This window comes from Salvelinus fontinalis, chromosome 4 (genome assembly GCF_029448725.1).
Source record: "Salvelinus fontinalis isolate EN_2023a chromosome 4, ASM2944872v1, whole genome shotgun sequence".
NCBI lineage: Eukaryota > Metazoa > Chordata > Actinopteri > Salmoniformes > Salmonidae > Salvelinus > Salvelinus fontinalis.
Window position 1 is genome coordinate 7,420,326 of NC_074668.1, and position 26,737 is coordinate 7,447,062.

Below are 26,737 nucleotides of genomic sequence, written 5' to 3' on the forward strand. Positions count from 1 at the left end.
TTCTTTCTTTCCTTTCTTCCATTCCTCCTGCTCCCTTTGCTTCTGTCTTCCGTGGGTTGGGTTCTGCCACTTAAGCCCGTAGTCCGCTTGAAAACTCAGTGCCTTGTCTAACAGTCCGTGCCTCATTGGAGGAGCTGCAGACCCAACGAAGCCCCAGCATGGACTGGCTTAGTAAGTCATGCTACTGTATTGTAGATCTCCAGCATCATAGACTGGCCAAGTATGTTCTCATTCGAAATCTGGAGCTAGTGTTGGTCCATAGATCCAAACAACCAGCTGTCCCCTTTCCCCCACTGTATCTTATCACAAATAAGTTATTTTCTTTCATGAGGAATCTGCCTCGTTAGGCCAGAACAGAGCCGCTTATCTGTCCTCCATGATAGATCTTAGATGACTGGAATTCAATTCTGACAGTTGTCATCCAAATTTAGTCCATTCTACCTAGTCTACTAAATCCACACAGATTAACACCAAGTCTGAATGTTATTCACACCCTATTTTTAGAGAAGGTATTTTTCCCCAGTGACAACATAGAAAAGGCCATTTTCCTCTGGGTGCATCAAACTGACTGTCCCCCTCTCTATCTATCCAGAGGAATGAGGTAACAAACTGTTGAATCACTACAGTGACATCAGATTTATGTTCACAGATGTATTGCCTTCAGCAGTATCTCCACCCTGCAATCTGAAGTGTCGGCTGGTCCACTTGTGTGTTCTGCTGTCTCCATTCAGTTCAGTCTTTAACAGCAGAGTAGGTTGTTAACCTTCACGGCTGTTGTTCACTCATAGGCAGTCCGACCACCACACATCGGAACCTGGCCTCAAGCAGCTTGAACGACATCTCCGACAAACCAGAGAAAGACCAGGTGAGTTTCTATTGGTTGACCTCTCCGTTCAATGTCCCAAACGAGTGTCAGTAACTGTGTTCTTTAGAAAATGTTAGCTGTTTGAACTTCAATAGTTACTGGACCTAGTTGCCTAGGGAGAAACCACTTTAAAAAAAAATGTTTTAGCTAGGTTTCCATCCAATTTGCAACATATTTTCATGTGAATATTCTAAAATCTGTCAGTGTAGTGTAGTCTACGTTCTGTCAGTGTATTGTTTTCTTTCAATGTAGAGATTGTATGTTCAGTCATGGCCCACATCTGACAGCAGGAAGTGGCCTGCACTCCTGGGAATAGGGAATGGGGTTGGTAATCTAACAGCCGTTGTTTTGTAACAGATTGTGATTCAGAGGCAGATTGGTGGGTGAGAGGAGGGGGTGGGGGGGCGTCATGCTGGGTATCTCTGCTGTTCCCTGGGGTATGACTTTGGGATCTCGGGCTCTGTCTGTCTGTCTGTCTGTCTGTCTGTCTGACACACAGCCCTAGATAATATGCAGTCCAGCTTGGATACTTTGGGTTTTAGTTTACCTCGCCCTGTTGACTAACAGGGGCATTTACATTGTGGGTATTCTAATAGGGAGGGTGGATATTACCAGGAGTATATTGGAACCAAAGATAATTCTGTGACATGAATTTGGCCAGAGAATGTCTGACAAATATGCACTTTGTCCAATGGGTTGACTTCTGTTTCATGGTTGGTTGTCTTTCTGTCCAATGGGTTGACTTCTGTTTCATGGTTGGTCGTCTTTCTGTCCAATGGGTTGACTTCTGTTTCATGGTTGGTCGTCTTTCTGTCCAATGGGTTGACTTCTGTTTCATGGTTGGTTGTCTTTCTGTCCAATGGGTTGACTTCTGTTTCATGGTTGGTCGTCTTTCTGTCCAATGGGTTGACTTCTGTTTCATGGTTGGTCGTCTTTCTGTCCAATGGGTTGACTTCTGTTTCATGGTTGGTCGTCTTTCTGTCCAATGGGTTGACTTCTGTTTCATGGTTGGTTGTCTTTCTGTCCAATGGGTTGACTTCTGTTTCATGGTTGGTTGTCTTTCTGTCCAATGGGTTGACTTCTGTTTCATGGTTGGTTGACTTTGTGATGTCTCCTTCTCCTTGTCTGCTGTTCACGTCACAGTCTGGTTGATTTTTTTTATCTGAAAACTAAACTCTATTAGATGCACTTAGATTCACTGAATGTCTATTCTGAAAGTCTATTGGGTGAAATATAATGCACAGACAGTCTGACAGGTGTTCTCTGATCTCAGATCATCTGATCTTACTAGATGTTCATGTCTGCTAGACAGTCTGACAGGTGTTCTCTGATCTCAGGTCATCTGATCTTACTAGATGTTCATGTCTGCTAGACAGTCTGACAGGTGTTCTCTGATCTCAGATCATCTGTTCTGACTAGATGTTCATGTCTGCTAGACAGTCTGACAGGTGTTCTCTGATCTCAGGTCATCTGATCTGACTAGATGTTCATGTCTGCTAGACAGTCTGACAGGTGTTCTCTGATCTCAGGTCATCTGATCTTACTAGATGTTCATGTCTGCTAGACAGTCTGACAGGTGTTCTCTGATCTCAGATCATCTGTTCTGACTAGATGTTCATGTCTGCTAGACAGTCTGACAGGTGTTCTCTGATCTCAGGTCATCTGATCTGACTAGATGTTCATGTCTGCTAGACAGTCTGACAGGTGTTCTCTGATCTCAGATCATCTGTTCTGACTAGATGTTCATGTCTGCTAGACAGTCTGACAGGTGTTCTCTGATCTCAGATCATCTGATCTGACTAGATGTTCATGTCTGCTAGACAGTCTGACAGGTGTTCTCTGATCTCAGATCACACTAGTCTCCCTCGGAGAGTTAACCTTGCGTTACAGTCAGATGTTTAATTGTATGTAACTACCGTAATGTAGCTGGACCCTAGGAAGAGTAGCTGCTGTCTTGGCTGAAACTAATTTGGATCTATAATAAAATATGTCCTATTCTATATCTGACCTTTAACTGCCCAGTCCACATGTCCTGTCCTACAGCTGATCTGTCCACATTTGTATTTATTAGGGATCCCCATTAGTTCCCAGGAAGAGTAGCTGCTGCCTAGGCAGGAACTAATGGGGATCCATAATGAATACAAATACAAATGTGGACAGATCAGCTATAGGACAGGACATGTGGACAGGCCAGCTGTAGGTCAGGACATGTGGACAGGTCGGCTATAGGACAGGACATGTGGACAGATCAGCTATAGGACAGGACATGTGGACAGGCCAGCTGTAGGTCAGGACATGTGGACAGCTTAGCTATAGGACAGGACATGTGGACAGATCAGCTATAGGACAGGACATGTGGACAGGTCGGCTATAGGGCAGTACATGTGGACAGGTCAGCTATAGGACAAGACATGTGGACAGATCAGTTGTAGGACAGGACATGTGGACAGCTTAGCTATAGGACAGGACATGTGGACAGGTCAGCTATAGGACAGGACATGTGGACTGATAAGTTATAGGACAGGACATGTGGACTGATAAGTTATAGGAGATCATATGTGGACAGATCAGCTATAGGACAGGACATATGGTCATATCAGCTATAGGACAGGACAAGTGGAAAGATCAGTTATAGGACAGGACATGTGGATATATCAGCTATAGGACAGGACATGTGGACAGTACAGCAATAGGACAGGACATGTGGACTGATAAGTTATAGGAGATCATATGTGGACAGATCAGCTATAGGACAGGACATATGGTCATATCAGCTATAGGACAGGACATGTGGATATATCAGTTATAGGACAGGACATGTGGATATATCAGCTATAGGACAGGACAAGTGGACAAATCAGTTATAGGACAGGACATGTGGACAGATCAGCTATTGTAGATGACATGTGGACAGGTCAGCTATAGGACAGGACATGTGGACAGTACAGCAATAGGACAGGACATGTGGACAGGTCATCTATAGGACAGGACATGTGGACAGGTCAGCTATAGGACAGGACATGTGGACAGGTCATCTATAGGACAGGACATGTGGACAGGTCATCTATAGGACAGGACATGTGGACAGGTCAGCTATAGGACAGGACATGTGGACAGGTCATCTATAGGACAGGACATGTGGACAGGTCATCTATAGGACAGGACATGTGGACAGGTCAGCAATAGGACAGGACATGTGGCCAGATCAGCTATAGGACAGGACATGTGGACAGGTCAGCAATAGGACAGGACATGTGGACAGATCAGCTATAGGACAGGTATAGCTCACTACATTGGTAAAACTCCCTATAAAGTCAGGAAACTAGGAAGAAACCGAGAAACCAGGCTCTGACGGGTGAACAGTCCTATTCTGGCTGTGCCGGGTGGAGATTATAAGAGTACATTGCCATTAAGGCCAGATTGTTCCTCAAGATGTTCAAAAGTTCACAGATGACCAGCAGGGTTTTACATTTTAATTTTTTCCCCTTTATTTAACTAGGGAAGTCAGTTAAGAACAAATTCTTATTTACAATGACGGTCTACCCCGGCTAAACCCTAACCCAGATGACGCTGAGACAATTGTGCGCCGCCCTATGGGACTCCCAATCAAGGCCGGTTGTGACACAGCCCAGGATCGAACCAGGGTCTGTAGTGACGCCTCTAGCACTGAGATGCAGTGCCTTAGACCGCTGCGCCACTCGGAAGCCAAAGAAAAATCACAGTGGTTGTAGAGTGTGCAACAGGTTAGTACCTCAGGAGTAAATGACAGGTGGCTTTTCATAGTTGAGCATTCAGAGTTAGAGACAGCAGGTGCGGTAGAGAGAGTCGAAAACGGCAGGTCCAGGACAAGGTAGCATGTCCGGTGAACAGGTCAGGGTTCCATAGCCGCAGGCAGAACAGTTCAAACTGGAGCAGCAGCACGACCAGGTGGACTGGGGACAGGCAGGAGTCATCAGCCCAGGTAGTCCTGAGGCATGGTCCTAGGGCTCAGGACCTCCGAGTGGGGAGTGAGAGAGTGAGCGAGAGAGAGAGAATTAGAGGGAGCATACTTATAGTCACACAGGACACCAGATAAGACAGAAGAGTTACTCCAGATATAATAGACTGACCCTAGACCCCCTGGCACATAGCATATTGCAGCATAGATACTGGAGGCTGAGACAGGAGGGGTCAGGGGACACTGTGGCCCCATCCGATGATACCCCCGGACAGGGCCAACCAGGAAGGATATAACCCCATCCACTTTACCAAAGCACAGCCCCCACACCACTAGAGGGATATCAACAGACCACCAACTTACTACCCTGAGACAATTCTGAGAATAGCCCACGAAGATCTCCTCCACTGCACTATCCCAAGTGGGCGCAAAGCCGGACAGGTAGATCACATTAGTGACTCAACCCACTCAAGTGACACGCCTCTCCTAGGGGCATGGAGGAGCACTAGTAAACCAGCCCTAGGCCAGAGACGAGTCTTCAGGAAAGACTTAAAGGTCGAGACTGAGTTTGTGTCTCTCACTTGGATAGGCAGACCATTCTATAAAAATGTAGCTCTGTAGGAGAAAACCCTGCCTCCAGGTGTTTGCTTAGAAATTCTAGGCACAATAAGGAGGCCTGCATCTTGTGACCATAGCATACGTGTAGGTATGTACGGCAGGACCACATTGGAGAGGTAGGTAGGAGCAAGCCCATGTAATCTTTTGTAGGTTAGCAGTAAAACCTTGAAATCAACCCTTGCCTTAACAAGAAGCCAGTGTAGGGAGGCTAGCACAGAGAGTACATCATTGCAGTAGTCTAATCTAGAAGTGACAAAAGCATGGATTATCTTTTCTGTATCATTCTGGACAAAACTTTTCAGATTTTTGCAATGTTACGAAGATGGAAAACATTATTCTTTGAAATATTCTTGATATGTTTGTCAAAAGAGAGGTCAGGGTCCAGAGTAACGCCGTGGTCCTTCAGTTTCATTTGAGATGACTTTACAACCAAGATGAATTGTCAGATCCAACAGCTACAGATCCATCCAACTGTGTCTTGGGATTTAGAACTAGTATCTCTGTTTTTTGAGTTTAAAAGTAAACAATTGCTGCCATCCACTTCCTTATGTCTGAAACACAGGCTTCCAGGGAATTTTTGAGCTGTTATTGAAATGTACAGCTGTTTGTCATCCGCATAACAGTGAAAGTTGCCATTGTGTTTTCTGAAAAACATCACCAAGAGGCAGAATATACAGTGAAAACAATAGTGGTCCTAAAACGGAACCATGAGAAACACCGAAACTTACAATTGATTTGTCAGAAGACAAACCATCCACAGAGACAAACTGATAGCTTTTTCCAACAGATAAGATCTAAACCTGTCCGTGTAGACCAAATTGGGTTTCCAATCTCTCTAAAAGAATGTGATGATCGATGGTGTCAAAAGCAGCACTGAGGTCTAGGAGCACGATGTCACGACTTCTGCCGAAGTCGTTGCCTCTCCTTGTCCGGGCGGTGTTCGGCGGTCGACTTCACCGGTCTTCTAGTCATCATCGATCCATTTTTCATTTTCCATTGGTTTTGTCTTGTCTTCCCACACACCTGTTGTCAATCCCATTTCATTACCTGTTGTGTATTTAACCCTCTGTTTCCCTTCATGTGTTTGTCAGAGATTGTTCGTTGTCTAGTGTTGTGTTGTTTGTGTATAGGTGTGCGTTGGGTATTCGTACCCAGATTTTTGTATTATATTTTTCGTGAGTGTTATGGAGTTAATTACTGGGACTTCTATTAAAGTACTCCATGCTACACTCTATTTTGACTCTCCTGCGCCTGACTTCCTCTGCCACCTATACACGCCGCTGTGACAGAATCTCTGACCAAAATATATGAAGTCAGCAGGAGAGGACACGACGGCCATGGAGGTAGAAAAGCGCGTTATGGAACAAGCTAAGGAGATTGACTGTTTGAGCGCCATCATGGATCGTATTGTCCAGAATATGGATCGCTTTGAGAGACAGGGAGTTTCTCCAGCGCCTCCACTGCCACAACTGGGATTTACCGTTAACGCGTTTTCCCCACCTGAACCTAATAAAATCCGTTTACCCCTACCAACGGGTTACAACGGAGATACTGCTGGCTGCCAGGGTTTCCTCCTTAAACTGAACTTATATCTGGCCACGGTCTCCCCAGTACCATCCGACCGGGAGAAGAGTTCCGCCCTCGTCTCATGCCTCACCGGGAGAGCCCGGGAGTGGGCCAGCGCTGTGTGTAGAGAGGAGAATGCGGCGTTGGACCATTTTGAGGAGTTCACCCGTTATTTCAGGAGAGTATTCGACCATCCTCCCGAAGGAAAAACGGCGGGTGAGCTTCTCTATCATCTGAGGCAGGGGACGAGGAGTGCCCAGGAGTTTGCTTTGGAGTTTAGGACCTTGGCTGCCAGCGCTGGATGGAGCGACAGGGCCCTGATCGACCATTACCATTGTAGCCTACGCGAGGACGTCCGTCGGGAGCTGGCCTGTAGAGACACCACCCTTAACTTCGACCAGCTGGTGGACATGTCCATCAGGCTGGACAACATGCTGGCTACTCGTGGACGTCTAGATCGGGGTCTGGTTGTTCCATCCTCCCGCACCCTCTCTCCCGAACCAATGGAATTGGGAGGGACGGTGCGTCGGGAGACCGGAGGGGGTACCCGCTCGAGCACCATCTATGATCGCAGAGATCACACTGCTGATCGGTGTCGGGTTGGTTCCTCTGGGAATAGAGGAAGTCAGGCGCAGGAGAGTCAAAATAGAGTGTAGCATGGAGTACTTTAATAGAAGTCCCAGTAATTAACTCCATAACACTCACGAAAAATATAATACAAAAATCTGGGTACGAATACCCAACGCACACCTATACACAAACAACACAACACTAGACAACGAACAATCTCTGACAAACACATGAAGGGAAACAGAGGGTTAAATACACAACAGGTAATGAAATGGGATTGACAACAGGTGTGTGGGAAGACAAGACAAAACCAATGGAAAATGAAAAATGGATCGATGATGACTAGAAGACCGGTGAAGTCGACCGCCGAACACCGCCCGGACAAGGAGAGGCAACGACTTCGGCAGAAGTCGTGACACACGAGGACAGATGCAGAGCCTTGGTCTGATGCCATTAGAATGTAATTTACCTTGACAAGTGCAGTCTCAGTGCTATGATGGGGTCTAAAACCAAACTCAAGCATTTCGTATACTTTATTTGACTTCAGGAACTTTTTCTAAAATGTTTGAGAGGAATGGGAGATTCGATATAGGCCGATAGTTTTTTATATTTTCCGAGTCATGGTTTGGCTTTTTCAAGAGAGGCTTTATTACTGCCACTTTCAGTGAGTTTGTTACACATCCAGAGGATAGTGAGCCAGTTTTTCAAGGTTTAGGAGAAGACTCAGATGCAGTTTCGAAGTAACAAAAGTTTATTACAAAAATAGGGGGGCAGGCAAACGACAGGTCAAAGGCAGGCAGAGATCAGTAGTTCAGAGCAGAGTCCGAAAGGTACAGAACGGCAGGCAAGCTCAGGGTCAGGGTCAGGGCAGGCAGAGGTCAGTAATCCAGGGTGGTGTGACAAGGTACATAACGACAGACAGGCTCAGGGTCAAGGCAAGCAGAATGGTCAAAAACCAGGAAAGCTAGAAAACAGGAACGAGAGACAGATAGGCGCACATTAAACACCGCTGGTAGGCTTGACGAAGCAAAATGAACTGGCAACAGACAAACAGAGATCACACGTATAAATACACTGGGGATAATGAGGAAGATGGGCCACACCTGGAGGGAGGTGGAGACAAGCACAAAGACAGGTGAAACAGATCAAGTGTGTGACACATATATTATGTTCAAGCACAGGAAGTAGCTCTTTCAGTAGTTTAGTTGGAATAGGGTCCAGTATGCAGCTTGACGATTTAAAGGCCATGACTATATTCATGAATGTGTAAAGAGATTCTGTCACGTTCGTCATAATGAATAGACCAAGGCACAGCGTGAGTAGAGTTCCACATATTTTTAATAAACAGAAACTGAACAAAACAACAAATGACCAACCAAACGAAACGTGACACTACTGTTGTGCACTCAGGCAACTAAATGTAGACAAGATCCAACGAATAACCGTGGGGAAATGGCTACCTAAATATGATCCCCAATCAGAGACAACAATAAACAGCTTCCTCTGATTGGGAACCATATCAGGCCACCATAGACATACAAATTCACCTAGATGACCCACCCTAGTCACTATCACGCCCCAACCAACACAGAGAATAAACAGCTGACTATGGTCAGGACAACATAAACACACCTAGATGACCCACCCTAGTCACTATCACGCCCCAACCAACACAGAGAATAAACAGCTTACTATGGTCAGGGCGTGACAGATTCAGGATAAAAAAAACTTCAGTGTCTCCATTGATCCAAGTTCCTGGCAGTTTTGTGCAGGCTCAGCACAACTGAGCATTGGAGAAATACGCAGATTTGAAGAGGAGTCCGTAATTTGCTTTCTAATGATCATGATTTTTCATCACTGCTGACGTGAAAACCTGAGAAAAAAAATCCAACCAGGAAGTGGGAAATCTGAGGTTTGTAGGTTTTCAACTCATCGCCTATCAAATACACAGTGGGATATGGGTCATTTTGCTCTTCCTATGGCTTCCGCTAGATGTCAGCAGTCTTTAGAACCTTGTCTAATGCTTCTACTGTGAAGTGGGGTCGAAGGAGAGGGGATTGAGTCAGAGGTCTGCCATGACCTGAACATGTGCTGACCATGCGCGTTCATGTGAGAGCGAGCTCTGTTCTATCGCACTTCTGAAGACAAAGGAATTCTCCGGTTGGAACATTATTGAAGATTTACGTTAAAAACATCCTAAAGATTGATTCAATACATCGTTTGACATGTTTCTACTGACTGTTACGGAACTTTTTGACATTTCGCCTGCTTTTAGTGAACGCGCTTCGTGACTTTGGATTTGTTTACCAAATGCGCTAACAAAAGAAGCTATTTGGACATAAATTATGGACATTACCGAATAAATCAAACATTTATTGTGGAACTGGGATTCCTGGGAGTGCATTCTGATGATGATGATGAAGATCATCAAAGGTAAGTGAATATTTATAATGTTATTTCTGACTTCTGTTGACTGCACAATATGGCGGGTACCTGTATGGCTTGATTGGAGATTATTGCATGGTTTTTGCTTTTTCCGTAAAGCTTTTTTGAAATCTGACACAACGGTTGCATTAAGAACAAGTTTATCTTTAATCCTATGTAAAACATGTATCTTTCATCAAAGTTTATGATGAGTATTTCTGTTATTTGATGTGGCTCTCTGCAATTTCTCCGGATATTTTGGAGGCATTTCTGAACATGGCGCCAATGTAAACTGAGGTTTTTGGATATAAATATGAACTTTACCGAACCAAACATATATGTATTGTGTAACATGAAGTCCTATGAGTGTCATCTGATGAAGATCATCAAAGGTTAGTGATTAATTTTATCTCTATTTCTGCTTTTTGTGACTCCTGTCTTCGGCTGGAAAAATGGCTGTGTTGTTCTGTGATCTGGCGGTGACCTAACATAATCGTTTGTGGGGCTTTCGCTGTAAAGCCTTTTTTGAAATCAGACACTGTGGTGGGATTAACAAGAAGTTTATCTTTAAAATGGTGTGAAATACTTGTATGCTTGAGGAATTGTAATTATGAGATTTCTGTTGTTTGAATTTGGCGCCCTGCACTTTCACTGGCTGTTGTCATATCGATCCCGTTAACGGGATTGCAGCCCTAAGAAGTTTTAAGATATATGTGTTGACTGAATATAAGGAAGTGATGTCTGCTAAATAATCAAGATGATGTCGCAGGCATATCGCCTCGGCACCTACATAAAGCTGAGTGACATGGCTGAGTGGCCAAATCAGCTACAGGACATGTGGATAGATCAGCTATGGAACAGGACCTAATGACAGGTCAGCTATAGGACAGGACATGTGGATAGATCAGCTATGGGACAAGACTTAATGACAGGTCAGCTATAGGACAGCTATAGGTCAGCTATGGGGCAAGACATGATGACAGATCAGGTAAAGGTCAGATGGACATTGCTCCTTGACCTCACAATGACCTCTCCTTGACCTCACTTTCTCCTTACCCTTACTTCTCCTTACTTTCTCCTTTCTCCTTACTGTTCTTCAGAGGTCCCTCCCTTCAACCCTGCCTCTGGAATGGCTGGATGTCAGTTAGCAGTGTGTGATAGCAGACAGAAACAGTAGTGACTGTTGGGTGGCAGGTTGTCCCGCAGATTAATGCTGTAAATTAAGAGATTAAGACACCGAATGGCCCACATGTAGAAATAAGCTCAGCAAAAAAAGAAACGTCCCTTTTTCATGACCCGGTCTTTAAAGATAATTAGTCAAAATCCAAATAACTTCACTGATCTTCATTGTAAAGGTTTTAAACACTGCTTAATGAACATGCTTAATGAACATTAAACACTGTTTCCCAAACAATTAATGAACATGCACCTGGTCGTTAAGACACTAACAGCTTATAGACAGTAGGCAATTAAGGTCGCAGTTATAAAAACTTAGGACACTAACGAGGCCTTTCTACTGACTCTGAAAAACACCAAAAGAAAGATGCCCAGGGTCCATGCTCATCTGCGTGAACGGACCTTAGACATGCTGCAAGGGGCATGAGGACTGCAGATGTGGCTAGGGCAATAAATTGCAATGTCCGTACTGTGAGACACCTAAGACAGCGCTACAGGGAGACAGGACGGACAGCTGATTGTCCTCGCAGTGGCAGGCCACGTGTAACAACACCTACACAGGATTGGTACATCCGAACATCACACCTGCGGGACAGGTACAGGATGGCAACAACAACTGCCCGAGTTACACCAGGAATGCACAATCCCTCCATCAGTGCTCAGACTGTTCGCAATAGGCTGAGAGAGGCTGGACTGAGGGCTTGTAGGCCTGTTGTAAGGCAGGTCCTCACCAGACATCACAGGCAACAACGTCGCCTATGGGCACAAACCCTCCATCGCTGGACCAGACAGGACTGGCAAAAAGTGTTCTTCACTGACGAGTCGTGGTTTTGTCTCACCAGGGGTGATGGTTGGATTCGCGTTTATCGTTGAAAGAATGAGCGTTACACCGAGGCCTGTACTCTGGAGCAGGATCGATTTGGAGGAGGAGGGTCCGCCATGGTCTGGAGCGGTGTGTCACAGCATCATCGGACTGAGCTTGTTGTCATTGCAGGCAATCTCAACGCTGTGCGTTACAGGGAAGACATCCTCCTCCCTCATGTGGTACCCTTCCTGCAGGCTCATCCTGACATGACCCTCCAGCATGACAATGCCACCAGCCATACTGCTCGTTCTGTGTGTGATTTCCTGCAAGGCAGGAATGTCAGTGTTCTGCCATGGCCAGCAAAGAACCCGGATCTCAATACCATTGAGCACATCTGGGACCTGTTGGATCGGAGGGTGAGGGCTAGGGCCAATCCCCTCAGAAATGTCCGGTAACTTGCAGGTGTCTTGGTGGAAGAGTGGGGTAACATCTCACAGCAAGAACTGGCAAATCTGGTGGCGTCCATGAGGAGGAGATGCACTGCAGTATTTAATGCAGCTGGTGGCCACACCAGATACTGACTGTTACTTTTAATTTTGATCACCCCTTTGTTCAGGGACACATTGTTCGATTTCTGTTAGTCACATGTCTGTGGAACTTGTTCAGTTTATGTCTCAGTTGTTGAATCTTGTTATGTTCATACAAATATTTACACATGTTAAGTTTGCTGAAAATAAACGCAGTTGACAATGAGGAACTTTCTTTTTTTGCTGAGTTTATAACTAATATACTGTTTTTTAATAATGCAGTTTGATGGGACAGAAAGTGGAAAGGGATGTGGAATTTTAAATGTTGCTTACTGGACCTGATCTAGATTGTTTTACAACCAGATAAGATCAGACCAGTGATTTAATCATCTTTAATGCCTCAGTTTAATCACCCCCGACAACCTGCTGCCAAGACTGAAGACAACATGATTCCCTGGAATTGGGGGGAGGGGTTAGAGTTAGAGATGTGGTCATTGAGAAACATGCCAGAATGTCTCCTAGAATCTCACTGAATTAAGAGGCTCTCCTTGCGTCACAGTGTTTTTGTAATGAGTTGCCATGATGTTTTGATCTAAACCAACTAAATTGCTTCCAGTTAATTGGGAACTGCCAACCAGATTCAGATTCGTAGTAATTTGGTAACAATTACTGTGGCAGAATGCGGAGAAAGACTAACGAGATAAGGATTCTAGCACTGCTTCAAATGTTCTACAAGTCTTCTGCTGTTACAAATCAAATCAAATGTATTTATGAAGCCCTTCTTACATCAGCTGATATCTCAAAGTGCTGTACAGAAACCCAGCCTAAAACCCCAAACAGCAAGCAATGCAGGTGTAGAAACATGGTGGATACATGGTGATGTACCACAGCTTCAGTTGTTAACATGTTACATGGTGATCTACCACAGCTTCAGTTGTTAACATGTTACATGGTGATGTAGCACAGCTTCAGTTGTTAACATGTTACATGGTGATGTAGCACAGCTTCAGTTGTTAACATATTACATGGTGATGTACCACAGCTTCAGTTGTTAACATGTTACATGGTGATCTACCACAGCTTCAGTTGTTAACATGTTACATGGTGATGTAGCACAGCTTCAGTTGTTAACATGTTACATGGTGATGTAGCACAGCTTCAGTTGTTAACATGTTACTTGGTGATGTACCACAGCTTCAGTTGTTAACATGTTACATGGTGATGTAGCACAGCTTCAGTTGTTAACATGTTACATGGTGATGTAGCACAGCTTCAGTTGTTAACATGTTACATGGTGATGTACCACAGCTTCAGTTGTTAACATATTACATGGTGATGTACCACAGCTTCAGTTGTTAACATGTTACATGGTGATGTAGCACAGCTTCAGTTGTTAACATGTTACATGGTGATGTACCACAGCTTCAGTTGTTAACATGTTACATGGTGATGTACCAGAGCTTCAGTTGTTAACATGTTACATGGTGATGTAGCACAGCTTCAGTTGTTAACATGTTACATGGTGATGTACCACAGCTTCAGTTGTTAACATGTTACATGGTGATGTACCACAGCTTCAGTTGTTAACATGTTACATGGTGATCTACCACAGCTTCAGTTGTTAACATGTTACATGGTGATGTAGCACAGCTTCAGTTGTTAACATGTTACTTGGTGATGTACCACAGCTTCAGTTGTTAACATGTTACATGGTGATGTAGCACAGCTTCAGTTGTTAACATGTTACATGGTGATGTACCACAGCTTCAGTTGTTAACATATTACATGGTGATCTACCACAGCTTCAGTTGTTAACATATTACATGGTGATGTACCACAGCTTCAGTTGTTAACATGTTACATGGTGATGTACCACAGCTTCAGTTGTTAACATGTTACATGGTGATGTAGCACAGCTTCAGTTGTTAACATGTTACATGGTGATGTACCACAGCTTCAGTTGTTAACATGTTACATGGTGATGTACCAGAGCTTCAGTTGTTAACATGTTACATGGTGATGTAGCACAGCTTCAGTTGTTAACATGTTACATGGTGATGTAGCACAGCTTCAGTTAATAACATGTTACATGGTTTTTCTCCAGCGTCGAAGGTTTATTACAGAGTGTGTTTTGGTACTCTATGATGCTTGCTTTATCAATCACACTGATCGCTATCCAAGCGTTCAGACGTTTTTGGAAAGGAAATCACAGTAGCTTAGATAGTCAAGTGTATGTTAAAGCATTCATCATGGTTTACACCCCTGAAAAAGGTTTGTTCTTCTCCTTCCCTGACTGTTCCTATTGTATTCATAAATTAATCCGCCAAGACCATGTTCTGTATGACGTTGGTACCCAGCCAGGCTCCAAGACAATGTTCTGTAAGACGTTGGTACCAAGCCAGACTCCAAGACAATGTTCTGTAGGACGTTGGTACCCGGCCAGGCTCCCAGACAATGTTCTGTAGGACGTTGGTACCCAGCCAGGCTCCAAGACAATGTTCTGTAGGACGTTGGTACCCGTCCAGGCTCCAAGACAATGTTCTGTAGGACGTTGGTACCCGGCCAGGCTCCAAGACAATGTTCTGTAGGACGTTGGTACCCGGCCAGGCTCCAAAACAATGTGGTGTAGGATGTTGGTACCCGGCCAGGCTCCAAGACAATGTTCTGTAGGACGTTGGTACCCGGCCAGGCTCCAAGACAATGTGCTGTAGGACGTTGGTACCCAGCCAGCCAGGCTCCAAGACAATGTGCTATATGACGTTGGTACCCAGCCAGCCAGACTCCAAGACAATGTCCTGTAGGACGTTGGTACCCAGCCAGACTCCAAGACAATGTGCTGTATGACGTTGGTACCCAGCCAGACTCCAAGACAATGTCCTGTAGGACGTTGGTACCCAGCCAGGCTCCAAGACAATGTTCTGTAGGACGTTGGTACCCAGCCAGGCTCCAAGACAATGTTCTGTAGGACGTTGGTACCCAGCCAGGCTCCAAGACAATGTCCTGTAGGACGTTGGTACCCAGCCAGGCTCCAAGACAATGTTCTGTAGGACGATGGTACCCGGCCAGGCTCCAAGACAATGTGCTGTAGGACGTTGGTACCCAGCCAGGCTCCAAGACAATGTTCTGTAGAACGTTGGTACCTAGCCAGCCAGGCACCAAGACAATGTTCTGTAGGACGTTGGTACCTAGCCAGCCAGGCACCAAGACAATGTTCTGTAGGACGTTGGTACCCGGCCAGGCTCCAAGACAATGTTCTGTAGGACGTTGGTACCTAGCCAGCCAGGCACCAAGACAATGTGCTGTAGGAGGTTGGTACCCGGCCAGGCTCCAAGACAATGTCCTGTAGGACGTTGGTACCCAGCCAGGTTCCAAGACAATGTGCTGTAAGACGTTGGTACCCGACCAGGCTCCAAGACAATGTTCTGTAGGACGTTGGTACCCGGCCAGGCTCCAAGACAATGTCCTGTAGGACGTTGGTACCCAGCCAAGCACCAAGACGGTGTTCTGTAGGACGTTGGTACCCGGCCAGGCTCCAAGACAATGTCCTGTAGGACGTTGGTACCCGGCCAGGCTCCAAGACAATGTCCTGTAGGACGTTGGTACCCGGCCAGGCTCCAAGACAATGTTCTGTAGGACCTTGGTACCCAGCCAGGCTCCAAGACAATGTCCTGTAGGACGTTGGTACCCGGCCAAGCTCCAAGACAATGTTCTGTAGGACGTTGGTACCCAGCCAGGCTCCAAGACAATGTCCTGTAGGACGTTGGTACCCAGCCAGACTCCAAGGCAATGTCCTGTAGAACGTTGGTACCCAGCCAGGCTCCAAGACAATGTTCTGTAGGACGTTGGTACCCAGCCAGGCACCAAGACGGTGTACTGTAGGACGTTGGTACCCGGCCAGGCTCCAAGACAATGTCCTGTAGGACGTTGGTACCCAGCCAGGCTCCAAGACAATGTCCTGTAGGACGTTGGTACCCACCAGGCTCCAAGACAATGTTCTGTAGGACGTTGGTACCCGGCCAGGCTCCAAGACAATGTTCTGTAGGACGTTGGTACCCGGCCAGGCTCCAAGACAATGTGCTGTAGGACGTTGGTACCCAGCCAGGCTCCAAGACAATGTCCTGTAGGACGTTGGTACCCAGCCAGGCGCTAAGACAATGTCCTGTAGGACGTTGGTACCCAGCCAGGCTCCAAGACAATGTGCTGTAGGACGTTGGTACCCAGCAGGCTCCAAGACAATGTTCTGTAAGACGTTGGTACCCAGCCAGGCCCTAAGACAATGTCCTGTAGAACGTTGGTACCTAGCCAGCCAGGCACCAAGACAATGTTCTGTAGGACGTTGGTACCTAGCCAGCCAGGCACCAAGACAATGTTCTGTAGGACGTTGGTACCCGGCCAGGCTCCAAGACAATGTTCTGTAGGACGTTGGTACCTAGCCAGCCAGGCACCAAGACAATGTGCTGTAGGAGGTTGGTACCCGGCCAGGCTCCAAGACAATGTCCTGTAGGACGTTGGTACCCAGCCAGGTTCCAAGACAATGTGCTGTAAGACGTTGGTACCCGACCAGGCTCCAAGACAATGTTCTGTAGGACGTTGGTACCCGGCCAGGTTCCAAGACAATGTCCTGTAGGACGTTGGTACCCAGCCAAGCACCAAGACGGTGTTCTGTAGGACGTTGGTACCCGGCCAGGCTCCAAGACAATGTCCTGTAGGACGTTGGTACCCGGCCAGGCTCCAAGACAATGTCCTGTAGGACGTTGGTACCCGGCCAGGCTCCAAGACAATGTTCTGTAGGACCTTGGTACCCAGCCAGGCTCCAAGACAATGTCCTGTAGGACGTTGGTACCCGGCCAAGCTCCAAGACAATGTTCTGTAGGACGTTGGTACCCAGCCAGGCTCCAAGACAATGTCCTGTAGGACGTTGGTACCCAGCCAGACTCCAAGGCAATGTCCTGTAGAACGTTGGTACCCAGCCAGGCTCCAAGACAATGTTCTGTAGGACGTTGGTACCCAGCCAGGCACCAAGACGGTGTACTGTAGGACGTTGGTACCCGGCCAGGCTCCAAGACAATGTGCTGTAGGACGTTGGTACCCAGCCAGGCTCCAAGACAATGTCCTGTAGGACGTTGGTACCCAGCCAGGCGCTAAGACAATGTCCTGTAGGACGTTGGTACCCAGCCAGGCTCCAAGACAATGTGCTGTAGGACGTTGGTACCCAGCAGGCTCCAAGACAATGTTCTGTAAGACGTTGGTACCCAGCCAGGCCCTAAGACAATGTCCTGTAGGACGTTGGTACCCAGCCAGCCAGGCTCCAAGACAATGTGCTGTAGGACGTTGGTACCCACCAGGCGCCAAGACAATGTTCTGTAGGACGTTGGTACCCAGCCAGGCTCCAAGACAATGTCCTGTAGGACGTTGGTACCCAGCCAGGCTCCAAGACAATGTCCTGTAGGACGTTGGTACCCAGCCAGGCTACAAGACAATGTCCTGTAGGACGTTGGTACCCAGCAGGCTCCAAGACAATGTCCTGTAGGACGTTCGTACCCAGCCAGGTGCTAAGACAATGTGATGTGGGACGTTGGTACCCAGCCAGGCTCCAGGCACTAATGCGTCTCTCTCTCTCCTCACTGAATGAATGATAATTGGATGAATGGGTGATAATTGTGCTCTTTACTTCACAATTGAAGTTAAATGAGGCCTAACTGAATGATAAGGAGGGTGAAGAAGTGTAATGATGAGTTTGTGTTATTCCTGTTTATCATTCAGCACATGACCACTTATGCGGCAGCATTCCTCTGGCAAAAACTAGTAACATAATAAAAGTACAATAAAAATATGTTATTCTGTTGTCAATGGCTGAATGGATGCCAGCAACCAGATAGAAACTGATAATGGTGCATGTGACTTCAGTTTGGAAAACCGCCGATGTTCAAACCAACTACTTGCTCAATGGCTTTCGGTATCTGGAGATAAAACCAGTCCAGCGGGGGAGCGACTGTCTGAGAATGGGCACAGTGTCTGATTGTCACGTAGAGTAGGCCAGAAGGCTCAACTGGAAAACCTAACCTCTATCAAAATAAAAAGATGGCGGAGTTCTTCTGTGCAACGGTGTTTATTTATAAGGTGATTCCGGAACAAAAACAACAGTACTGCCATTAAACGTATACCTTATGGGCCAGCTAAAAACAATGCTGCCCCATCCACAGCTAAAAACAATGCTGCCCCATCCACAGCTAAAAACAATGCTGCCCCATCCACAGCTAAAAACAATGCTGCCCCATCTACAGCTTAAAACAATGCTGCCCCATCCACAGCTAAAAACAATGCTGCCCCATCCACAGCTAAACACAATGCTGCCCCATCCACAGCTAAAAACAATGCTGCCCCATCCACAGCTAAAAACAATGCTGCCCCATCCACAGCTAAAAACAATGCTGCCCCATCTACAGCTTAAAACAATGCTGCCCCATCCACAGCTAAAAACAATGCTGCCCCATCCACAGCTAAACACAATGCTGCCCCATCCACAGCTAAAAACAATGCTGCCCCATCCACAGCTAAAAACAATGCTGCCCCATCCACAGCTAAACACAATGCTGCCCCATCCGCAGCTAAAAACAATGCTGCCCCATCCACAGCTAAAAACAATGCTGCCCCATCCACAGCTAAAAACAATGCTGCCCCATCCACAGCTAAACACAATGCTGCCCCATCCACAGCTAAACACAATGCTGCCCCATCCGCAGCTAAAAACAATGCTGCCCCATCCGCAGCTAAAAACACCACATCAATTTACAGAAATACTCATAACAAATGTTAATGAAAATACAAGTATTATACATGGAACTTTAGATACACTTCTCCTTTAATGCAACCGCTGTGTCAGATTTCAAAAAAGCTTTACGGAAAAAGCAAACCATGCAATAATCTGAGGTCGGCGCTCAGAGCCCAATCAAGACAAAAAAGATATCCGCCATCTTGTGCAGTCAACAGAAGTCAGAAATAACATTATAAATATTCACTTACCTTTGATGATCTTCATCAGAATGCACTCCCAGAAATCCCAGTTCACAATAAATGTAAAAAGAAATTGATAATGTCCATCATTTATGTCCAAATAGCGACTTTTGTTAGCGCGTTTGATAAACAAATCAAAACTCACGAAGCGCATTCACTAGTTGCAGACGAAATGTCAAGAAGTTCCATTACAGTCCATAGAAACATGTCAAACGATGTATAGAATCAATCTTTAGGATGTTTTTAACATAAATCTTCAATAATGTTCCAACCGGAGAATTCCTTTGTCTTCAGAAAAAGCAAATGGAACGGGAGCTACCTCATGTGAATGCGCTTGACCAGCTCCTGGCACTCTGCCAGACCTCTGACTCAATCCCCTCTCATTCAGCCCCCCTGAATGAAACAAGGTTCTGAAGACGGTTGACATCTAGTGGAAGCCTTAGGAAGTGCAACATTACCAACATCCCACTGTATCTTCAATAGGGCCTGAGTTGAAAATCGACCAACCTCAGATTTCCCTCTTCCAGGTTGTATTTTTTCTCAGGTTTATTGCCTGCCATATGAGTTCTGTTATACTCACTGAAGCTGTGGTATACTATACTATATCATTCAAACAGTTTTAGAAACTTCAGAGTGTTTTCTATCCAAATGTACTAATAATATGCATATATTAGCAACTGGGACTGCGGAGCAGGCAGTTTACTCTTGGCACCTCTGGGCACCTTATTCATCCAAGCTACTCAATACTGCCCCCAGCCATAAGAAGTTAAAATACCAAATGCTGCCCGCAGCCAGTGACGGACTTCTACGTCACACTGATACAATGAACAAAATACTGTTTTTAAATCTTGTCATAAATATATTTCCACTAATATTTTTTTTATGCAATTCCTTATTTGCATATCTTCATGCACTGGTGATTTTGTTTAGGAATACAGAAAATAATTTCACTTGTGACCTGGCTGGTTATATTATTATTATTAATATTATCATCATCTGGTCCCATGATGGGTGGTACATCTGTCAGAGAACAGGTTCCATACTGGGTGGTACATCTGTCAGAGAACAGGTTCCATGATGGGTGGTACATCTGTCAGAGAACAGGTTCCATACTGGGTGGTACATCTGTCAGAGAACAGGTCCCATACTGGGTGGTACATCTGTCAGAGAACAGGTTTCATGATGGGTGGTACATCTGTCAGAGAACAGGTTCCATACTGGGTGGTACATCTGTCAGAGAACAGGTCCCATACTGGGTGGTACATCTGTCAGAGAACAGGTCCCATGCTGGTTGGTACATCTGTCAGAGAATAGGTCCCACGCTGGGTGGTACAACTTCCCAGGCCTGCTAGGGACAGCAAGGTTTCTCCTTCTGCTGATCCTCCTGGTTTTGTATTTGGCTGGAATGTGGGAAGGTGATTTACTGATCGGGGTCCCAGCTAATGTTGAGCTCCCTCCCTGGGTTTCTGTTACCTGGGCTGAAGGTGTTACGTGTCATTCTCCTCTGATACAGTTTAAGTCAGAGGTTTACAGACACTTAGGTTGAAGTCATTAAAACTAGTTTTTCAACCACTCCACAAATGTCTTGTTAACAAACTATAGTTTTGGCAAGTTGGTTAGGACATCTACTTTGTGCATGACACAAGTAATTTTTCCAACAATTGTTTAAAGACAGATTATTTCACTTATAATTCACTGTATCACAATTCCAGTGGGTCAGAAGTTTACATACACTAAGTTGACTAGGCCTTTAAACAGCTTGGAAAATTCCAGAAAATGTCATGGCTTTATAAGCTTCTGATAGGCTAATTGATATAATTTGAGTCAATTGGAGGTGTACTTGTGGATGTATTTCAAGGCCTACCTTCAAACTCAGTGCTTCTTTGCTTGACATCATGGGAAAATCAAATGAAATCAGCCAAGACTTCAGAAAAATAATTGTAGACCTAATTGTTCATCCTTGGGAGCAATTTCTAAACACCTGAAGGTACCACGTTCATCTGTACAAGCAATAGAACGCAATTATAAACACCATGGGACCACGCAGCCGTCATACCTGTCACGTTCCTGACCTTATTTTCCTTTGTTTAACTTTGTTTAGTTGGTCAGGACGTGAGCTGGGTGGGTAGTCTATGTGTTGTGTTTCTATGTTGGGTTAAATGTGTTGCCTGATATGGTTCTCAATTAGAGGCAGGTGTTTGACGTTTCCTCTGATTGAGAACCATATTAAGGTAGGCTGTTCTCACTGTTTGTTTGTGGGTGATTGTTCCTGTGTCTGTGTCTGTTGCACCACACGGGACTGTTTCGTTTGTTCGTTCGTTTGGCTAGTCTTTCCTGTTCGTGCGTTCTTCGTGTATATATGTAAGTTCTCAAGTTCAGGTCTGTCTACGTCGTTTGTTGTTTTGTAGTTTGTGTAAGAGTTTTCGTGTTTTGTCTTTCTTTAATGAATTCATTATGTCTACATTCAACGCTGCATTTTGGTCCGACCCTTACTCCTCCTCCTCATCCGAGGCATTAGACAGCCGTTACAATACCGCTCAGGAAGGAGACGTGTTCTGTCTCCTAGAGATGAACGTACTTTGGTGCAAAAAGTGCAAATCAATCCCAGAACAACAACAAAGGACCTTGTGAAGATGCTGTAGGAAACAGGTACAAAAGTATCTATATCCACAGTAAAACGAGTCCTATATCGACATAACCTGAAAGGCCGCTCAGCAAGGAAGAAGCCACTGCTCCAAATCCGCCATAAAAACGCCAGACTACGGTTTGCAACTGTATGTGGGGACAAAGGTCGTACTTTTTGGAGAGAATTTCCTCTGGTCTGATGAAACAAAAAATAGAACTGTTTGGCCATAATGACCATCATTATGTTTGGAGGAAAATGAGGCTTGCAAGCCAAAGAACACCATCCCAAACGTGAAGCACAAGGGTGGCAGCATCATGTTGTGGGGGTGCTTTGCTGCAGGAGGGACTGGTGCACTCACCCAACTTATTTTGGGGAGCTTGTGGAAGGCTACCCGAAACGTTTGACCCAAGTTAAACCATTTAAAGACAATGCTACCAAATACTAATTGAGTGTGTGTAAACTTCTGACCCACTGGGAATTTGATGACAGAAATAAAATATGAAATAAATCATTCTCTCTACTATTATTCTGACATTTCACATTCTTAAATTAAAGTGGGGATCCTAACTGACCTAAGACAGGGATTTTTTACAAGGATTAAATGTCAGGAATTGTGAAAAACTGAGTTTAAATGTACTTGACTAAGGTGTATGTAAACTTCCGACTTCAACTGTACTTAGGGTTAGGGTTTCTGTTAGCTAGGCTAAAGGGTTAGGGTTAGGGTTTCTGTTAGCTAGGCTAAAGGGTTAGGGTTTCTGTTAGCTAGGCTAAAGGGTTAGGGTTTCTGTTAGCTAGGCTAAAGGGTTAGGGTTTCTGTTAGCTAGGCTAAAGGTGTCACTAAATGTCCTCTGTTATTCTCTGTTTCAGCTGAAGAACAAGTTCATGAAGAAGCTTCCCCGAGACGCCGAGGCATCCAACGTTCTTGTTGGAGAGGTAGACTTCCTGGACGCCCCCTTTGTGGCATTTGTCCGTCTACAGCAGGCCGTGATGCTGGGAGCTCTTACAGAAGTCCCTGTCCCCACCAGGTTAATATATAAATGTATATGTAAACTAGAGTTTGTTACGGTTTGACATCATAGTGTAATTTCTTTGGTCTTTCATCCTCAGATTCCTGTTCATCCTTTTAGGACCCAAAGGAAAAGCCAAGTCCTATCATGAGATAGGAAGAGCTATCGCCACCCTCATGTCAGATGAGGTAAGCAGAACAAGGTTTCAGAGCAAGGTATTTAACCTTTACTTTTTTTTTACTATGCAAGTCAGTTAAGAACAAATTCTACCCCGGCCAAACCCTCCCTTAACCCGGACAATGCTGGGCCAATTGTGCACTGCCCTATGGGAAGGTATCAGCTATGATGTCAGATGAGGTAAGCAGAGCAAGGTTTCAGAGCAAGGTGTCAGCTATGATGTCAGATGAGGTAAGCAGAGCAAGGTTTCAGAGCAAGGTGTCAGCTATGATGTCAGATGAGGTAAGCAGAGCAAGGTTTCAGAGCAAGGTGTCAGCTATGATGTCAGATGAGGTAAGCAGCACAGAGCAAGGTGTCAGCTATGATGTCAGATGAGGTAAGCAGAGCAAGGTTTCAGAACAATGTTTCAGCTATGATGTCAGATGAGGTAAGCAGCACAGAGCAAGGTTTCAGCTATGATGTCAGATGAGGTAAGCAGCACAGAGCAAGGTGTCAGCTATGATGTCAGATGAGGTAAGCAGAGCAAGGTGTTAGCTATGATGTCAGATGAGGTAAGCAGCACAGAGCAAGGTGTCAGCTATGATGTCAGATGAGGAAAGCAGCACAGAGCAAGGTGTCAGCTATGATGTCAGATGAGGTAAGCAGAGCAAGGTGTCAGCTATGATGTCAGATGAGGTAAGCAGAGCAGAGCAAGGTGTCAGCTATGATGTCAGATGAGGTAAGCAGAGCAAGGTTTCAGAGCAAGGTGTCAGCTATGATGTCAGATGAGGTAAGCAGAGCAATGTTTCAGCTATGATGTCAGATGAGTTAAGCAGCACAGAGCAAGGTGTCAGCTATGATGTCAGATGAGGTAAGCAGAGCAAGGTGTCAGCTATGATGTCAGATGAGGTAAGCAGAACAGAGCAAGGTGTCAGCTATGATGTCAGATGAGGTAAGCAGAGCAAGGTTTCAGAGCAAGGTGTCAGCTATGATGTCAGATGAGGTAAGCAGAGCAAGGTGTCAGCTATGATGTCAGATGAGGTAAGCAGAGCAGAGCAAGGTGTCAGCTATGATGTCAGATGAGGTAAGCAGAGCAAGGTGTCAGCTATGATGTCAGATGAGGTAAGCAGCACAGAGCAAGGTGTCAGCTGAATACATGTCTGAGTCCCTACTAAATACTATGCTGCCTGTATAAATCAGTCAGATGAATGCTATACAGGTATGCTGTCTACTAGTTGAACATTCACATTCAGTCCAAACCAGCTGAGATGTTGCTGATATTCACAACTGCTTTGTTTTTTCCAGCTTTTTCTGAGAACTCACTGAGGCCCCCTACTGGGCACCAACTGCCAGCTCGCACTTCATATTTTATTTAATCAGTAGACAATTTGAACATTAACTTTCTACTTTACAAGAGACAAAACAAACGACATAAATATGAAAATAAAAAGCCAATTCAAATCCAAGTGTTGTTGAACTGACGGCTTTGTCTTATGCAGGTGTTCCATGACATAGCGTACAAGGCGAAGGACAGAGAGGATCTGCTGGCTGGCATCGACGAGTTTCTGGATGAGGTGATCGTTCTGCCCCCGGGGGAATGGGACCCGGCCATCAGGATAGAACCGCCCAAGTCTGTACCCTCTGCTGACAAGAGGTTAGCATCCATCTGCTGACATGATATGCTGTTGTATGTGTTTCTATACTATAGTCCTCTATACTGTGCTTCTCAGGAAGAACATGTACGGTGGAGGCGACAGCGGACAGATGAACGGAAACACTCCCCATGATGGGGGAGGAGGGGGAGGGGGGCACGCCGTGGGAGACGAGCTCAAGAAGACAGGCAGGTGAGTCAACTAATAAAACGCTGTACTGATGAAGGCCATTGATGAAGGCTGAAACATCAAGCTTTTAATAGTTGCTTGAATAAAATAATACTTTTTTTTAAAGGTGTGTGATCGTTGCGCTTATCGTTTCAATGATGATAAAAATATATACTGCTGCACCTCGACTTTCTCAACCAATAAAATGTATGAGTCTCAGGATAGGTTAGTGAGTCAGGACAGGGCAGGAAAGGACAACCAGATTGTTTTTCTTAATGATTTTCAGGTTTTGTGGAGGCCTCCTACTTGACATCAAAAGGAAAGCTCCATTCTTCGCCAGTGATTTCTACGATGCGTTCCACATCCAGGCACTGTCGGCCATCCTGTTCATCTACCTAGGAACCGTAACTAACGCCATCACCTTCGGAGGGTTGCTAGGAGACGCCACCGACAACATGCAGGTCAGGCTCTTCTTTCTGTCATGAGACCTTTGTTATGAACTGCATTAAAGGTGCACTCTTTGATTTCAGATTCCTCTAAACTAAACTATCAGGATGTAGATGCTGATAGTTTAATGGCCCTAATCTATAAACAGATTGTAGAACATCCCTAAACTGCATACCGATAGTTAAAAATCCATAATCGACATAATATCACTGATAATTTTATACCCCTAATCTACATCCTGATAGTTTGACAACCCTGATCTACATCCCGGACCCATTGTTTTATTGTTTTTTCCTAAAACCCAAATATAACTGCCTGTAGCTCAGGACCTGAAGCAAGAATATGTATATTTTTGATAGCATTAAAATGTGAAATTAATGTTGGAGAAAATATCACATTAGATCAATTTTATTTGGAATGGCAAGCCAGACAAAATTAAAAGGGCCTATTTATATAATGATTAGGAATTTGTAGGACAGAAATTATTAAATATTAAAGCATCAGACCTCTCACTAAAGGATTCAGTCATACAAAAGTTATACTTAAATCCAAAATGGTTCTATAGTAAATTAGTAAGAATGTCTCACCCCATGTTCAAGAACGGCCATTTTCCCTTTTTTCAAATTACAAACAAAAAAAATGGGTTCATTGTTTTTCATTATCTTTGAAACGCAAGAGAAAGGCCATACATTAAGATAGGATCCGAGGTGGAATTTAGATTTGGTCCACAAGATGGCAGCAGTGTGTGAGCAAATTTTCAGATCCAGTGAAGAATAATCCCCACTACACAATATTTTGCATCTAGTCTGCCAGGAGTTTGCCCAAATGTGCCGAATTGGTCAAGTTATACGATAAGTACATTCATTTATATATTTTTTATTTCACCTTTTATTTAACCAGGTAGGCTAGTTGAGAACAAGTTCTCATTTACAACTGCGACCTGGCCAAGATAAAGCAAAGCAATTCAACACAAACAACGCAGAGTTACACATGAAATACACAAACATACAGTCAATAACACAATAGAAAAACATCTATATACAGTGTGTGCAAATGAGGTAAGATGAGGGAGGTAAGGTAATAAATAGGCCATAGTCGAGAAGTAGTTACAATTTAGCAATTAAACACTGGAGTGATAGATGTGCAGAAGATGAATGTGCAAGTTGAGATACTGGGGTG

At 45.0% G+C, this 26,737-nt stretch overlaps 1 protein-coding gene across 3 annotated transcripts in view; it reads left to right on the forward strand.

The window, feature by feature from the left end:
* The window catches only part of slc4a4a (solute carrier family 4 member 4a), a 229,552-nt gene that overhangs the window by 120,995 nt on the left and 81,820 nt on the right, over window positions 1-26,737 (forward strand). For all 3 annotated transcript variants that reach the window (XM_055918665.1, XM_055918664.1, XM_055918666.1), the window contains 6 exons: window positions 789-865; window positions 22,996-23,153; window positions 23,236-23,323; window positions 24,791-24,945; window positions 25,022-25,135; window positions 25,398-25,572. In XM_055918665.1, coding sequence (XP_055774640.1) covers window positions 789-865; window positions 22,996-23,153; window positions 23,236-23,323; window positions 24,791-24,945; window positions 25,022-25,135; window positions 25,398-25,572 — 767 coding nt within the window. The remainder of the gene's footprint in view (window positions 1-788; window positions 866-22,995; window positions 23,154-23,235; window positions 23,324-24,790; window positions 24,946-25,021; window positions 25,136-25,397; window positions 25,573-26,737) is intronic.